Here is an 18310-nt window from a genome sequence, read left to right as displayed (position 1 = left end):
TCAGGGTAAATTTGGCTTATTTTCCGACTTAAGTGTTACCAAATTATGTTGAGTGAGAAGAATATACTTGCTGTAACTGAAGTTGAAATTTTTAGTTGTATTCTTGTATTCTGCGTACTAGCCAGAGGCAAGAGTTGTTTATTAATGTAGCATGGAAATGTTTTTGACATGTTCTTAATTGTCTTAGTGACCATTTCTATTGAGATATTTCTACTATATTTCTTTTCATTAGGTTCTGAAGTTTCGTTTCTCCAAGTAGAGCATATAATTGCATATATTAACAGTTGAATTTTACCTAGATTTTTCTTTGGTTCTACAACTCCTATATGTTCCTTTCTATATATTAATCAAGATAAAGTTAAGGGAGAGTTTCTTATGCTCTGCTTTACAGTAAACTCTGCTTTCTGGTTAAAAAAATCAGAATTGTTAAAATGAATTTGTAAATGTAGTTTTCAATCTATTATCTGTTTGCCTTTGAAAACTAGTTTGGGTAAACAAGAATTTCCACCTAGTAGGTGCTCAGCGAAGTTTTGTAAATATAGGAAGAATCTTGCCTTTGAGCTCAAAATAAATTTTACCCAGAACTTGAAAGAATTTAAACAAGTGCAAAAGAATTCAGATTTTAGGTGGAGGAGAATTTAAATAAAAATAGGAGGTGGGTAATTCATACCCATTGCCATGGTATGAATATGTGGAATGAACTCATGTAGAATGAACTGAAGTATTGTACCACTTCAGGCTTTCAGATACTCACGGCGGCATTACATAGTGATATTGGGGGTAGAAAATGCTGGTGAAAATTTTAGCTGATAATTGTTTGGAAGGTATTTATAAATATATTAAAAGTGTTTAGCATAACATTATAGATTTCTGGGAATGATTAACTTTTTGCTGACTTAGTTGCTTTTTTTAAATGGTATTAATGGTTATCACATTCTTTGGTGGAAATAGAGTTCCATTATGAAAGATAAATAACTACTTTTCCTACAAAAAGGTATGTAATTATGTCTTTTTTCAAACCGATTCCCACCTTCCTATCTTAGTTTAAGTAGTTCTTTGTTTTCTGGCTGTGTTTTAATGACTCATTTTGCATACTTTAAGTGACATAAAGAAAACTTGCACTCTATGGCAATTTATTATTTGCAGTTTATATAAACTTTAAACAGTTTCTAGCATAAAGGTTATTTTTTTAAGGTTCGGCAGGAATTATTGGAAGAATATGAACAAGTTAAAAGTATTGTCAGCACTTTGGAGAGTTTTAAAATTGACAAGCCCCCAGATTTCCCTGTGTCTTCTCAAGATGAACCGTTTAGAGATCCCGCTGTTTGGCCGCCCCCTGTACCTGCAGAACACAGGTGGGTGGGACTTTATGTTCTCTTTAGGTACTTCTGTAATTAATTGATATTCAGAGTGAAGAGGGTGAAGCTTTATTTGAACAAAGTATTAAAAAGTATTTTGGTTGGGGGGCGGGCGTGTAGATTTATTTGATAAGGAACAGAAGTAAATCACTTGTCATATATCTTGCTTTTAGAATGTTTTACTACTGTAATCATAACAGTAGAAATCTTGTAGTCATAAAATTTATCAGTTAAGTGAGTTCTTTTAGATTTATAACATCAGCATCAAAACTTGGATGGCTTTTTTGCTTTAAAAGACTCTAACAACTTTAGATGCAATGGTGGACAAATTGGATTCATCTGGTTGAGCCTACGGCCAGTTTCCAGAGTCCTAGTGTAGAAGGAACCTTACCATTCTTTAAAGGTTAAAGATCAGATTCCCTAGAGTGGCAGGTAAGGATCTAAGTTTATCTCCTATGCATTATCTACATTAAACCTCCCTCTTCTTGTTCTTTCCTGTCATCTTGTCTTTGCAGTCTGTTCCTTCTTCAAGGACTATCCATAATCCCCATCTAAGCAGCTCGTATTCATTCTTCAAGTCTTAGCCCCACTGTATTTCCTCTCTGTAGTCTTTTTCAATTTGCCCAGGCATTAACGGTTTGTTCATAGCAGTTATCATATTGCATTTCTTTGTCTCTTCACAAGATTAGGAGCTTTGTAAGGGAAAGAACCATGATTTTATTTACTCAAAACGAGTAATAATGGGGCTGGCCCCGTGGCCGAGTGGTTAAGTTCACGCGCTCCGCTGCAGGCGGCCCAGTGTTTTGTTGGTTCAAGTCCTGGGCGCGTACATGGCACTGCTCATCAAACCACGCTGAGGCAGCATCCCACATGCCACAACTAGAAGGACCCACAACGAAGAATATATGACTATGTACTTGGCGGCTTTGGGGAGAAAAAGGAAAAAAATAAAAAATCTTTAAAACAAAACAAAACAAAACAAAACAAAAGAAACGAGTAATAATGAACTTCCCTTGGTAACACAGGGTTTGGCATATAGTAAGCATTCAGTCCCCATTGAATGAATAGCTCCATTAATTCTGTAGGTGAGGACACTGAGACCTGAGAGACCCTGACCTATAAGATAGGCTAGACCAGGGTCTGAGTGTAGGTCTTTCTGGCTTTCAGTCCATTTGATTGTGAAGTGGTATTGTGGCCAGAGCGTTGCATCATAAAAAATAATTTTCCCCTTGGTCAGTAGCTGTGATCGTGTCTTTTACTTGTTGATCTCTTAAAATTTCCTAAAAGCATTTGGAGAACTGTGAAAAGTGGTTAATTTATTCCTTCAGGGTTTTTTCCGCTGAACAGATAATTTTGTGATTCATATTATAAAAACACTAGACAATGATTCTTTTCTAAGGTCTACAACAATATAGTGCTTTCCTCCATGTGTTTTGGATTAAGGTAACCTTAACCCCTCAAAAGGCAATGTTTCAAGTCATAGGATTGTAACCATGGAAGTTCTAAAGTAAATATTGAAAAAACGAAATAGTGGCATTTTAATCTATCAGAACTTGAACATTTTGTGAATGTATATAAAATAAAATACTTTGTTTTTTTCTGAAAGTCATTAATTCAGAAATATACTTCGTTTGTTTATTTTTATTTTTTTGTTAATTTTATTATTTATTTATTGAGGAAGATTAGCCCTGAGCTAACATCTGCTGCCAATCCTCCTCTTTTTGCTGAGGAAGACTGGCCCTGAGCTCACATCCATGCCCATCTTCCTCTACTTTATATGTGGGATGCCTGCCACAGCATGGCTCGCCAAGCGGTGCCATGTCCACACCCAGGATCTTAACCGGCGAACCCCAGGCCACCAAAGCGGAACGTGCGCACTTAACCACTGTGCCACTGGGCCGGCCCCTACTTCTAGTTTAAAGCTAAAAGCTGACAATAACTATTTTTATTTAGATGTAATGAACATATCACATTGTGTAAGATGTGTGTACAACGTGTTGATTTGATATATTTATATATTGCAATATGATTACCACCATAGCATTAGCTGACACTTCTATCACGTCACATAGTTATCATTTCCTTTTTTGTGATAGGAACAACTAATATCTCGTCTCTTAGCACTTTGAAGTTTATAATACGGTATTGTGTAAAATCATTATGCTGTGCATTTCCAGGACTTCTTTCTTTTCTAATTGCAAGTTTGTACCTTAAGCATCATCTCCCCAATTCCTGCATCCCCCAACCCCTGGTAACCACCATTCTAATCTGTTTTTATGAGTTTGGCTTTTTTAGATTCCACATGTAAGTGATATAATACAGTATTTGTCTTTGTCTGACTTATCTCACTTGGCCTAATGCCCTCAGAGTCCATCCATGTTGTTGCAAATGGCAGGCTTTCCTTCTTTCTCATGGCTGAATAATATTCCATTTTATATATGTACCACATCATCTTGATTCATTTATCTTTTGATGAACTCTCAGGTTATTTTAGTATCTTGGCTATTGTGAATAATGCTGCAGTGAATATGGGAGTGCATATATCTTTTCAGTGTCCTGTTTTCATTTCCTTTGGATATATACCCAGGAGTGGAATTGCTGGATCATCTGGTAGTTCTATTTATGACTTTTTAAGGAACCTCCATACTGTTTTCCATAGTGGCTGAACCAGTTTACATTTCCACCAACAGTACATAAGGGTTCTCTTTTTTCCACATCCTTGCCAACACTTATCTCTTGTCTTCCTGATGATAGCCATTTTAACAGGTGTGAGGTGATATTTCATTGTGGTTTTGATTTGTCTTTCCCTGGTGGTTAGTAATGTTGAGCATCTTTTCATCTATCTGTTGGCCATTTGGATATCTTCTTTGGAAAAATTTCTATTTTGTTCCTTTGCCCATTTCTTTTTTTTGTTTTTGAGGAAGATTAGCTCTGAGCTAAAATCTGCCATCAATCCTCCTCTTTTTGCTGAGGAAGATTGGCCCTGAGCTAACATCTGTGCCCATCTTCCTCTACTTTATAAGTGGGATGCCTGCCACAGCGTGGCTTGATAAACACTGTGTAGGTCTGCGCCTGGGATCTGAGCTGGCAAACCCTGGGCCACCGAAGCATGCGACCTTAATTGCTATGCCACTGGGCCGGCCCCTCCTTTGCCCATTTTTAAATCAGATTGCTTTGTTGTTGTTGTTGAGTCATATGAGTTCTTTATATATTTTCGATATTAACTTCATATCTGATATATGGTTTGCAAATATTTCCCCCCATTTAGTAGCTTGCCTTTTCATTTTTTTGATTGTTTCTTTTGCTGTGCAGAAGCTTTTTAGTTTGATGTAGTCTCATTTGTTGGTTTTTGCATTTGTTGCTTGTGCTTTTTGGTATCATATGCAAAAAATCATTGCCAGGACCCATGTCAAGGACCTTCTTTCCTATGTTTTCTTCTAGGAGTTTTATGGTATTGGTTCTTATGATTAAGTCTCTTTAATCCATTTCAAGTTCATTTTTGTGAGTGGTAGTCCAATTCAGTTTTTCTGATTGTGGTTATTCAGTTTTCTCAACACCATTTGTTGAAGAGGCTATCCGTTCCCTATTGAGTATTCTTGGCTGCCTTGTCAAATATTTGATCATAAACGCAGGGGTTTATTTCTGGGCTTTCTATTTTGTTCCATTGGTCTGTGTGTCTGTTTTTATGCCAGTACCATACTGTTTTAATTACTATAGCTTTGTAGTGTAATTTGAAATCTGGAAATGTGATGCCTCTGGCTTTATTCTTCTTTCTCATGATTACTTTGGCTATTTGGGGTCTTTTGTGGTTCCATACAAATTTTAGGATTTTTTTGAATTTCTGTGAAAAATCCTATTAGCATTTTGATAGAGATTGTGTCGAATCTGTAGATGGCTTTGGGTAGTATGGACATTTTAACAAAATTAACAAAATTAGTCTTCTCATCCATGAACATGGGAGGTTGTTCCATTTGTTTGTGTTTTCTTCAATTTCTTTCATTAAAAACTAAATGTAGTTTTCATCATACAGATCTTTCACTTCCTTGGTTAAATTTATTCCCAAGTATTTTATTGTTTTTGATGCTATTGTGAATGGGATAATTTTCTTTACTTCTTTTTCAGATGCTTTGTTTTTAATGTCTAGAGACATAACTAATTTCTGTATGTTGATTTTATATCCTGCAACTTTACTGAATTTGTTGATTAGTTCCAACAGTTTTTTGGTTGAGTCTTTAGGATTTTCTGTATATTAGATCATATCATCTGCAACTAATGACAGTTTTGCTGCTTCTTTTCAGATTTGGATGCCTTTGATTTCTTTGTCTTGCCTGATTGCTCTCGCTAGAACCTCTGGTACAGTGTTGAATAAAAGTGGTGAGAGCAGGCATCCCTGTCTTGTTCCTGGTCTTAGAGGAGAGGCTTTCAGTTTCCCACTGTTGCGTGTGATGTGAGCTGTGGGCCTGTCATGTATGGCCTTTATTATGTTGAGATATGTTCCTTCTATACCCAGGTTGTTGAGGGTTTTTATCATGAAGTGATGTCGTATTTTGTCAAATACTTTTTCTGCATCTATTGAGGTGATCATATGATTTTTATCTTTCATTCTGTTAAGGTAGTGTATCATGTTTATTGATTCATGTATGTTGAACCATGCTGACATCCCAGGGATAAATCCCACTTGGTCATGCTGTGTAATCCTTTTAATGTGTTGTTGAATTTGGTTTGCTAATATTTTGTTGAGCACTTTTGCCTGTGTATACATTAGGATATTGGTCTATAGTTTTCTTTGCTTGTGATGTTCTTATCTGGCTTTGGTATCAGGGTAATGCTGGCCTCATGAAATGAGTTTGGAAGGATTCATTCAGTTTTTTAGAAGAGTTTGAGAAGGATTGACATTAGTTCTTTAAATGTTTGGTAGAATTCACTAGTAAAGCCATCTGGTCCTGGGAATCACTTTCAATATAGGAAATACTTGTTCTAAATTGATAAAGCACCATGATGTATTTCAAAAAGCAGTAGCCACACATAATAACTCTAACAGTGGCTCAAGCTGAATAAAAAGTGTGGCTGGAATTTTCCCATTGATGAACTCTTACCTGAAAACATCTCATCAGAGAGACACCAGCCCAGTTATTTCCTTCTCTTTGTCCTCCCTTAACTGCCCATTACACAAATCTTATTTGTTTTTATACTTGTGTTTTACTCCTTATTTATTTTTTTTGGTGAGGAAGATTGGCCCTGAACTAACATCTGTTGCCAATCTTCCTCTTTTTGCTTGAGGAAGATTGTCCCTGGGGTAACACCTGTGCCAATCTTCTTGTTTTATGTGGGATGCCACCACAGCATGGCTTGATGAGCGGTATGTAGGTCCAAGCCCAAGATCTGAACCGGCTAGCCTTGGGCCACTGAAGCAGAGCATGTGAACTTAACCACTTGCCACCAGGCCAGCCCTTAATCCTTATATTTAATGAAAGCAAAAGGTGAGTGGACTAGAATATATTTCTCCAAACCTCCTTTCTTCATACTAAATTAAAGTTTACCTTGTATATAGCTATTCTGTGTATTTTTTTCCTCTGTAGATGAGAAAGCCTTAATAAAAGAAAATATAAGACTGTATATTGCCTGAGGAAAAAAAAGATTCCCATTCCCACATATGTCATCACAACACTAGAAAAACCTCCAACAACTCCACATGGTTCTGCTAGTGAAGGAATTCTGTTTACTATCTTAGGTGATAGCATGGGATTAGGAGTTTTAACCTTTATGAATAAAATCTTTAAATAAGCAAAGCCACAGTTCCTTCATCAAGTGATAGCATCGTAGTGACATATATGTAAGGCAGATGTTAATGAAATAAATGTTACACAGGTTTGTAGCACAGAATGTGTGCATAGGCTGATAAAATAAGGAAATATTAAGATTATAAGTTTAGGGTTGAAAGTTATGGGAGGTTAGAGTTGTACAATATTTTTCTGCTTTTACAATTTTGGTTTTTTCACAGGTCGTGGAAAACAAACATCATAAAATTTTCAGCTAGAGATAGTGAATAGTGAATATAGTCCTTAGATACTCTTGGTTTAACGGGAAGACACTTGATTTGAGTCCATGAGATCTGAGTTTGAATTCTGCTTCTGACACCTACTTGCTTTATGACCTTGAGCAAGTTATTAAGCCTCTCTAAACATTAGTTTCACTATCTGTGAAATGGAGATTTCTACCTCATGGAGTTAATTAAGAGAATTTAATGTCTCAGAGTAACTGATTTGTAATAAATAATTAAAATGCATGTGAATTCTGAACGTACTACAGTGTTCTTTCAGAAAAATGGTAAGAGAATAACAGAATTTAAAAATAATGGCCAGAAATCTGTAGTTTTCTGAAACATTTTGAATAATTCTGGCAGAGAGGATGTGGTTTTTTAAATGTCCAAGTCTCATGAAGTTGATGATCATTTTCAGGAAAAGGATGATAACTAATTATTGGTCACTTACTGTAGGTTTCACTAGCATTGATTATCTTATTTTAAACCTCCAGTGATCCCAGGAAGTAGCTAGTGTTATTGTGTACCCATATTACTATTGCTAACTTATTATTAGGAACCCCGTTTACAGCTCAGGAAATTGAAGCTTACAGAATTTGTTATTTTCCCAAAGTCATCTGAACAAGAAAGTGGCAGAGCCAGGATTTGAACCCAAATCTCCTCAGCTTCAGGAGTCTTATTTATACCCACTCTGCTGTGTTACTTTCCCACCTATGATTCTCAGTGGTATCTGTGGGTATGTTTTGATATACATCTATATATCCTAACACATGATATATAGATCTCTTATCCATTTGGTTTACTTCTTTTTAGAGGTAGTAGGAGAATAAAGAAACTGAAAATGCTTAATGAAATAAATATTGATATGTTAAATGTAATTAAAAAAATTTATTTCTGGGAACACTACACTGAAATTACGGTGTAATTCAATAGGAAAATATAATTTACTTTACCTTGCTTTGTACAAAATGTTTCTGGGATGCATGGCAGACATTAGCCACTAATTTGGTGGCCTTGTTTATGGCTCTGTCCTTTTCACTTCACAGACTTTTAACACAAAACTTATCCTCTATCCCTGTTGCCGCACACCAAGGTAATCTGTACGCTGTGGTTTCCAGCAGTGGTTTGCCACATCGTTTGAAGTTATACCTTATATGTCATGCATCTGCTGAGTTTAATCATGATCCTGTTTTAAATCACCAGCAGCTGCTTGGATAAATCAAAACAATCTTTTAAAATGAGTTAGATTCATTATCCTAAACATGAAGAAGTTGAGCTACAAAAGTAGGATTACAGTGGGAGGTAGTCAATATCAGAATTAAAACTCCAAAGAAACGAAGCCTCCAAGTCATTCTTAGTGTCCTAAGTTAAATGATATCTGGTGTCAATTAAATTATTTTATAATATTTTCCATATGCGGGTTTTAAGTACATTGTTTTTAAGGAGACCATTTTAAAATGACCTCTCCCAGTGAGACCTGAAGCCACGAAACTAAGATTTTCTGTGTTGGAGCGTGTTTGACATAGCATATATTCAGTAAACTATTCTTTCTTCAACTTAAAAAAAAAAAAGAGTGTTCTTTTTAAGTTACGTCTTTTGAGAGAGATGGCAGTAAGAATAGGATTCACAAGCCCAAAAGTTGGCTTATTCTCTGTAGGTAAATTAGAACTCCAGTAGAACCTCTAACATTATTTCATCTGGAACCGAGGGAAAAGGCATAATGTGTTTCTGTGTACATACAGATAATAAGGTTGATTTTTTAATCAAATTTGTGCTGTTTTGTAGAATTTCAGCAAAGAGGAAATTCTTACTGACTTGGTATCAAAGTTGTTGCTTTATGTTTCTTTGGGTGCCCAAATAGATTAAGTAACTGCTAGCATTTAAGATCCCAATTTGCAGTGGAAAAAGATCAGTTAAGGCCACATCAAGTAGAGAGTAAACTTCCATCTCATCCTTACAGGGGTTTCACCCGGGCTCCAGCTCGGCTATTTTCCTAGGGTTAGGGGATAGGAGAGCAACTTTTTGTATCAGTTCCACTGCTGATTGAGTCATCCTCCAAGTTAAGTTCACTTCTCTGTGCCTCATTTTTTCCCTTTATAAAATGTATATCGTGATGAGATTGTTTTGTAAAATTGTTTTGAAGTCTTAGGAAGAAAAACACTCTATCATTGATCTCTCCAAAATGTGTTTTATGAATATTCATCGTATACTAAACATGGTCTTTGGCCCTGTGGAAAGTTTAAAGGTGAAAAAAGTCCCACAGACCTTGGCCTCAAGAAGCAAGAGAAAATAATCCAGACATTCTGGAAAACTTGAGCTAGGATGCTGACATCTATTATATGCCAAGTACTGTGCTAGGTGCTGGTACTATGCTGGGATGTGGTGGGATACAGAAACAGACACATTCCTTCCCCTGTTAAGCATGTGGTCTTGTGAAATGGGTGTGAGAGCCTTTACTGAGGTAGAATGGACTGGATTTGGTGATTAATGAGATACAGAGAATGAAAGAAAAATTGGAGCAGCTAATTAAATATCTAGACCAAGCTGTTGAATAGGAATTGCGTATGAGAACCAGAGTTTAAAAGAGATTGGGATTAATGGCAGTTATTTAGGAATCATCAGCAAGTACGGAATTTTGAGAAAGAAATTTTAAGGTCATTCTTTTTATGGTGGAGTAGGTTATTTGTCTAATGATTGGTAAATTGAGATTACACTCATTTTCTCAACATTCTGGAGTTACCCTCTCTTCCCACATTCCATTTCTGGGGTATGGGATGGACTTTCGACTGTGGCTAGAATGTAGGTAGCAGTAACTGGTGTTGAGTTCTTAACTGTGAACCAGGCAGTGTGCTAACAAACTTCTTATGTAGTTTTTTTCTTAATCTTTACAACACAGTCTGGAATAGCTACTGTTATTATCATCCCTATTTTTAGAAGAAATTAAAGTTTAAAGATTCTAAGCATCTTTATCAAATGCTATGTGTAGGTCAAATAAAATAAAGATTGAGAATTGGATTGGATTCAGCAATATGGAGCTCATTGGTGACCATCATGATCAGTTTGGGTGGAATTGTAGAGAATAATGGAGTGGGTTCAGAGAATGGGAAGAGAGGAATTAAAAACAATGAGTATATATAGTTTTTTCAACGAGTCTTGCTGAAAAGGGGAGCAGAAAAATTGAGTGATGGTTGGGGAAGACATGGAGTCAAGATTTGTTGTTGTTTTAGAGAGGAGAGGAATGACAAGATGTTTGTATGCTGATGAGAATGCTACGGTAGAAAGGGGAAAATCGATGCATGGAAGAATGTGGATGACTACTGGAGCAATGACCTTGAGTAGCTAAGAGGAGATGGAATCTCATGTACAAGCGGAGTGGGTGCATGGATAGCTGATTCACGGTAACAGGAGTGAAGGCAGTTAGTTATAAGGATATGGATGTAGAGAAGTGGCTAGATATGGAGGTGAGCGCTTGTCAACGTTCTCGTCTGATTATTTCAGTGAGGGAACAGCAAGCAAGATCATCTGAGACTGAGGACAGAGGGAGCAGATGTTTTCCAGGGTCTAAATTCTGATCTGAAGTATCCCCAAAGTGGGAGGTCATTCCATTTGACTGTTTTATTTTATTCCTTTTATGTAAGTTTTCTCTAGGGAGCATTTGTCTTATTTTATAGAACTCAGTAGTCACTCATTTGAAATCTTTATTTTGGAACCTAGGTATTTATTACAGTAATTGCCTAAAAACTTGGTATTTCTATAATTTTTTTTAAAGATTTTATTTTTTTTCCTTTTTCTCCCCAAAGCCCCCAAGTACATAGTTGTATATTCTTTGTTGTGGGTCCTCCTAGTTGTGGCATGTGGGATGCTGCCTCAGCGTGGTTTGATGAGCAGTGCCATGTCCGTGCCCAGGATTTGAACCAACGAAACACTGGGCCGCCTGCAGCGGAGCGTGCGAACTTAACCACTCGGCCACGGGGCCAGCCCCTATAATTTTTTTTTATATTACAGAAAAGACAACTGAAAGATAGAAATTTTAATTCATTAGAGATAAACTAAGGAATGGGAACAAGATAGTGGTAAGTCAGAATGAAATCATAACATGTTACTTTTAAATTTTTATTGAAAAAAATCTTTGCCTTGCTGCACTTTAGACACTGTCATTTCCCCTCTTTGTTCCTTTTACAAACTACTGTAAGGTATACTGTACATCTGTTGCCTTCACTGCCCTTTTTCCTTAATAACTAGAAATCCTGGATCTCTGTTCATTGCGGTATCGGGACGGAATTCTTGAAGATAATTTCCTAATTTGATAATGCAGCACCTATCCTCAAGACTTATTTCACTTTTGTAACTTTCGATACTGTTTACCATCGTTCTTCTTTGGAACTCTCTTCATCGTGTAGCTGTTGTGATGTTAGACTATTCTGCTTTTCTTTTTTCTGGCTGTGGCCTCTTCTCTTTTATCTCGTTGTTGTTCCCTAGTCCTGTGCCTGTGTTCTTTCTGTGTTCAGTTCAGCTCAACATATCCAGCCCATTATGTACTAGGCACTATGGGTGCATAGAGGAGGAGGAAGGTTCCTGCTCTCCAGGTGCTCAGATTCTAGGAAGGCTGTTTCCCTTGCCCAGAGATTGGTAATTAACCAAACACTGAGGGTTCTTATCCTAGCTCTGCCACTTAGCGTGTGTGAGGACAAGTCATTCAACCTCTCCTTCATTCTCCTCCTCTATAAATTGGTGATCGATATTACACTACCTCATGGGGTTATTTTGAGAATTAAATGATTGAATATAAGTAAAGTCTAAAGAGCAGCCTGGATATAGGAAGTGCTCAAGAGACATTTGCAGTCTTCATCACTCACTCCCCTCCCCCTCACCACTGCCCCACTCGGTACGCAGATAGCCGGTGCCCTCACCTCACTGAAGTCTTTGTTCAGATGTCCCCTAGAGAGTCTTTCCTTGACCACCTTATTTAAAATGTTTACCCCCTTCTCTTGTCATCACTCTGTCTCCTTACTCTGCTTTATTCTTTTTCCTAGTACTTACTGCTTGTATTGTGTGTTTATTGTTTGTCGTCCCCTATGTTGTGAGCTCTGTAAGTCAGAGCCTTTGATTCTTTCCCTGCGGCACCCCCAGCACCAAGAATAGCGCCTGCACAGTGTAGGCATTCAATAAAACTTATCGAGTGAATGAGTGAATAAAATGCTTTTTTAGATTTTTCCATGTGTTTACCAACTGTTTTGTTCACCATTCCTTGCATTTCACTCTTTCTAGTTTCAGTTTCTTCTTTGCTGAGGTATATTCTTTAGTAGTTCTTAACAAAGGTCTCTTGGTTTTTTTCTCAAAATATCTTTATTTTCCTGTCACTCTTAATTGATAGTTTAATATAGAATACTAGATTGGTAGTTATTTATTCTCTGCTTTGAAGGTGACATTAGTAATAGTATTATTTTGCCTTCTGGCTTACGTTATCAGTCTAATTGTTGTTTATTTGTAGATAACCTCTCTTTTCTCTCTCATTGTTTTTATGATTTTATTTTTTGTCTTTGGTGTTAAACAGTTTTGCTATGAATTATCTAAGTGTGGATTTACTACTTAAGACTTGTGTTTCTTTTGTTTCAGATTTTTTTTAATGCTTTTAACCATTTTAAAGATTCATTTTATAGTCTATATCTGATAGTTCTATTATCAGAAGTTATTGGGAGTGTTATCTTTTTTTGTTATTTCTGGTGACTCTTGTTTGTGGTAAATTTGAGAATGTCTCTTCAAGGTTTTAGTCATTCTAATGTGTGGCTTGTTTAGAGGGATGTCACTCCTGAGAGGGTCTTTGTTTGCTTCAGCCGAGTGCCTTAAGGATATCACCTGCCTAGGACCACTTTTAGGTAAATTTCTTTGCTGAATCCCAGATCACATGAGAGCAGACCCTTGGTTTCTATTTCTCGGGGAGACTTTTGCCTCGCTCCCCAGATACAGAACATAGGCCTGGAACTGTGTGTGTGTGTGTGTGTTTTAATTCTACCCCTTTCACTGAAGGTGTAGCCCTTTGAGAGTCCTGGCTCCATGTGGTAGTCTCCGTTCAACTTCTCTGACTTGTGCAAACTTAAGACCTTGTCTCAGGTCTCGCTGTGTGGTCTCAAGCCCTTAGGTGTCTCCGGCCTGGAAACCCTACTTGACTGCCATGTCATCAGCTCTCTTCTTTTATTTATTTTTTGGTCATTAGGTATTTCTCTTACCCTCTGGTAGGATCATGTAAAAGGATATTTGTTTTATTTTATCCAGAGTTCCTACATGTTTTATAGTGGGAAGGTTTTCAGCTTATTTTTGTTGTTGTTACCATATATTTATTACTGTTGTATTTCTTTTGTCATAAGTTCTTGGGGGTCTTATCACACGGTTTGTTACTTTTGAGGACTCTTCTTGATAGTTTAGTTGGGAACTCTTCTTCAGTAAGGCTTTAGTTGTAGGATTTATGTGTGAACAGAAAGGGATGCCCGGTATAATTCTTAAAATATGTGTATATTTTTAGCTAAATTATAAGCTTCTTGAATACAGGGACTATGTCATATTTTTCATATCCTCGTGTTTTGAAAATCAGTAGAATCATCTCAGAGCTTGGCTATAAGCTAGACAAAGGACTGTGAGATACCTGAAGTTAAACTGGTATCATTTTAATATCTGTAAAAGTTGTGTAGTCCTTCTAGTCTGAAAGAATGCCATTGTCCATCTAGTTTTAAGGTCTTTAGGGTTAGGTAGAAAATAAATTAAATGTTTTATTTAAGTTTTTCAAGTTCAAGGGTCTTTAGAGTTAAATGGAAAAGACAAGCGCCTATCTTTAGAGCCACAGAAGAACAAGGTACAATCAAGTAATTACCCTGCCGGGGAGTGGTGGAATTCTACCATTAGACTAAATCAGTAGTGTTCTAGTCGGCTTTCCCCACACCTTTGAAGCGAGAGAACCACTGGCTTAGCGACTTTAAATTAGGCTTAGCGTATCCCATCAGAATCACTGACAAGAATTCAGTCACTATCCTCGCTGAAATATCTGGTTGTGGGTAACATCAAAATGCTAAGAAGACAACCCCCATGATATCAAATTGGATTGTATAATATTTGGTGTGAGAAGTAATGTAGCTCTAGATCTCATGTCAGCTGAAATTTCTGGTTAAATGTCACCTTGGTTAACTTGGATGATAATTGCTTTCTATAGTGGGTAACCATCTTTTAACTGCAGGAAGACTTAGAATTAAGAATAGACATGTCTAAGAGAATCAAAGCTATAGTAATAATATTTTTTTGTTAAGGGATATGTGCATATTTGCATATTTATTTTATTATTTTTATGTACTTGTAATTTAAGAAAATATGTCTAATAAGGGTGATAGCGTGCAAGTCCAATTTAAAATGTATTATGGAATAATTTAGATCTGTGAATTTTTACATAAAAATTTATGTTAACTCCTCTTGGGGAACATTTAAGAGAAATTTAGGCTTGCCATATTTATAAATTTAATTTACTAGGTTTATAAAAGTATTTATATGTAAGTCATTATGCTTTATTAAGTAAGACAATTGGAGAACTAAGAAAGAAATAAAATATATTAAATTTATAAATGTAGGTAAAACATTTTGGTGGCATTTAATTAACCAGATTTGTAAATGGGACCAAACATTATTCAAAAGCCTCCTAAAAGTGACTTCTAAAATCTGCTACTTGTACATAGAAGAAGATTGGTAAGCTGAATCTAAAAAATTCAAGGAATAACTGAGTTTTTGCCTTTTTTACTTTAATAAGTTGAATATTTAAAAAATCAGAATAAGCCTTTGAAGAGTATATTTTCTGCACAAAAAGCACCCTTGAGTATAGGAGACAACTCATGTCAGCATGGCTTGTCGTCCTTAATGTATTCTGAATGTCGCTGATTTGCTTGTTAGACAACGAAGGAAGACTTAATCTAATGACGTCTTTTGTGTTGTGTGGCGTAGCATCTTGGATTCATTAGGAGTTCAGATATTGAAAAAATTAATAATTTTGAACAGACTCTGGAATATATCATAATAAAATATTTGTTTATAGTCTTCTGATAGCAAACAACTAAAATTTTAAACTTCTTTTTAGAACTGGAACTTCTCATTAAAGGTTAAATTCTATGAAGTCACTTGATTTATGAAGAAGGCACTACTGCAATTCAATAGGGAAAGGTACATCTTATCAATAAATGCTTCTGGATTAACTGAATATCCATGTGGGGGAAAAACCTTGACCCCCCTGCTTTATACCATGTAGAAGAACTAATTTGAAATAGATAACTACCTAAAATGTAAAAGGTAATAAAATAAAGCTGACAGAAGAAAACATGGGGGGATATCATCATGACCTTCGGGTGGCAAAGATTTATTAAACTGGACACTAAAGCATTAAAGATAAAAGATTGATGACTCAGAATTCTAAAATTATGAACTTCTCTTCTTCAAGAGACTCACCATTAAGAGAGTAAAAAGGTAAGCCATATACTAGGAGAAGATAGGACTTATAAGAAGGATTATATCCAGAATATATAAAGAATGACAGTCAATAAACGAATAGGAAAAAGTCAAACAGCCTGATTGAAAAAAAATGGGCTAAAGACTGGAATAGATACTTTATAAAAGAAGATACTCACGTGGCCAATAAGCATATTGTTGAAAAGGTATTCAACGTCCGTTGTCATTCAGGAAAGGCAAGGTAAAACCACGATGAGATACCATTACACCTCCACCAAGATAGCTAGGATGGAGCAACTGGCACTCTCATATGTTGTTCATGGGAGTGTAAAATGGCATCACCACTTTGGAAAACTGTTGGGCTATATTTACTAAAGCCAATCTTACATATACCCTGTGATCCAGCAGTTCTACTCCTGGGTACATACCTGAAAGAAAGGAATGCTTATGTTTACCAAGAACATGATCCCCATATACATAGAAGCTGCAATAACAACTTCAGATGGAAAACAACTCGTGTCCATCAACAGTAGAATAGATAAATTGTATTATATTTATGCAATAGGATACTACACAGCAATGAAGAAAAATAAACTAATGCTATATGCAGGAACATGGATGAATTTCACAAGTAATGTTGAAAGAAAGAAACCAGACACAGAGTATGTGCTGTAGGATTCCATTTATATGAAACTATTAGAATAGGCAAACCTAATCTATGATAGTAAGCTCAGAATAGTGGTTACCTTTAGGGGCTGATACTGACTAAAAGGAGCCATGAAAAAACTTTCTGGGATATTGGGAAATTTTCTGTCTTGATTTACTGGTGGTTATACGGTACCAAAATTTATTGAGTAGTATACTTAATATATGTACATTTTACTGTATATATGTTATATCTCAATGAAAAATAGATTTAAAAACTTCTGTGAAGTATTATCATCTCCATTTATAGAGGAAGAGCATGAGGCTTGTAGATGTCAAGTGACATACTCATTTAATCAGTAATTGGTGGATTTGGGAGTAAAAAGGCACTCAGGTTTTAGGATTCTAAATCTAATGCTGACTTCAAATCACCATGCTATTTGTCTGTGAAGGTAGGAATTATGTTTCTAACACTTTTGTGTCAATATAACATCCAGCATAGTTCCTGTACTTATTAGGTAAACAATCAGTAATTTACTGATTTGAAAAAATAGCAGTCATAAATTTGATGAGAGTGGACATTAAAATTCTTAAACATGAATGTTTAATTTCAAATCATAGGTCTTCTAATTTCTGTTTAAGCCTTGTTTTTTGCCTCCTAATTTCTTACCAAATAATTTCCCTTGGACTCAGAAGCCTCATGTATTGATTCCAAATCCTTATAGTAAAAATATCAGTATGAACTACTTGGAACTTAACTTTCTTGTCTTTTTATTAGCTCTGGAGAGAGATATTTTCCTGTTTGTTTAATTCTGGAGTTAGCAAAGTAAAAATTTTTTTTTCTTTTCCAGAAGTTAACTGTAGGTAATCTGGCTTATCTTCTTGGGCATGTATAGGACCTGTTCCAAATTACTTTTTCTTATACCAAATTCTAACAATGTATAAACAAATAGATATAACCAAAGAATTCAGAATAACTGCTAAACAGAAAGCTAGAAGAAATGGAAAGAACTTAGTAGATGGGAATCTTAAGAATGCGCCTAGATAGCAACTAGAGAAAATTGTGAAAGTATCTTAGACCTTCTTTCTTAATATGATGTGGAATGAAGGCATCTTCAGAAGAGGTCTCTTTCCCTTTGATTTCTGGAATCATGGAAGAGTGGTGCTCTGGGACAGATAGTCCCATTTCTGTTGTCCGATCTCTTATGGAGATTTGCCAGGCAGTAATCCTGTATATTCAACTGAAGGTGGATACTCTGAGCCCGCATCAATAGAACATGTGTTTCTGGAACATGCCAAAAACTTTGTAGCAACCCACTTTTTAGGTGCTCAGATATTTTAATTAGTGTTGTTGAAGTATAATCATAATTAAAGTTTTGTTAACTACTGAGTAGATAATATGAATAATTAAAATTTGTATAAGGTATAGGGAATCACAATACAATAGCATCTATGTACTTACCATGGAGTTTAAGATAAAGCACTTTACTGTTACCTCTGAAGTCCCCCTATGAGCTCCTCTGCATCCTATTTCCTTTCCTCCGCTTTCAGAGTTAGACACTATCCTGAATTTGGGGTTTATCATACCCTTGCCTTTCTTTATACTTTTGGTACATACATTTGTATTCCCAAAAAGTAATTCCACTTTGCTTGGAATTATACTGTGTGTATTCATTGAACTTACTTTTTTACTCAACACTATGGTCTTGAGATTCGTGTATTGTTACCGCGTGTAGCCGTAATTCATGTTCATGTGAATGTAATATCCCATTATGTGAATATATAATAATGT

At 35.9% G+C, this 18310-nt stretch overlaps 1 protein-coding gene across 8 annotated transcripts in view; it reads left to right on the top strand.

The window, feature by feature from the left end:
- The window catches only part of KATNAL1 (katanin catalytic subunit A1 like 1), a 97842-nt gene that overhangs the window by 27408 nt on the left and 52124 nt on the right, over positions 1 to 18310 (top strand). For all 8 annotated transcript variants that reach the window (XR_011506843.1, XM_044777345.2, XM_070520462.1 and 5 more), the window contains exon 3: positions 1195 to 1355. Coding sequence is in view for 7 of the 8 variants with exons in the window: in XM_044777345.2 (XP_044633280.1) it covers positions 1195 to 1355 (161 nt within the window). In the remaining variant the exon portion in view is untranslated. The remainder of the gene's footprint in view (positions 1 to 1194; positions 1356 to 18310) is intronic.

The sequence above is a fragment of the Equus asinus genome, chromosome 11 (genome assembly GCF_041296235.1).
Source record: "Equus asinus isolate D_3611 breed Donkey chromosome 11, EquAss-T2T_v2, whole genome shotgun sequence".
NCBI lineage: Eukaryota > Metazoa > Chordata > Mammalia > Perissodactyla > Equidae > Equus > Equus asinus.
Note: the sequence above shows the minus strand (reverse complement) of the source record. Positions and strands in the feature narration are given on the sequence as shown.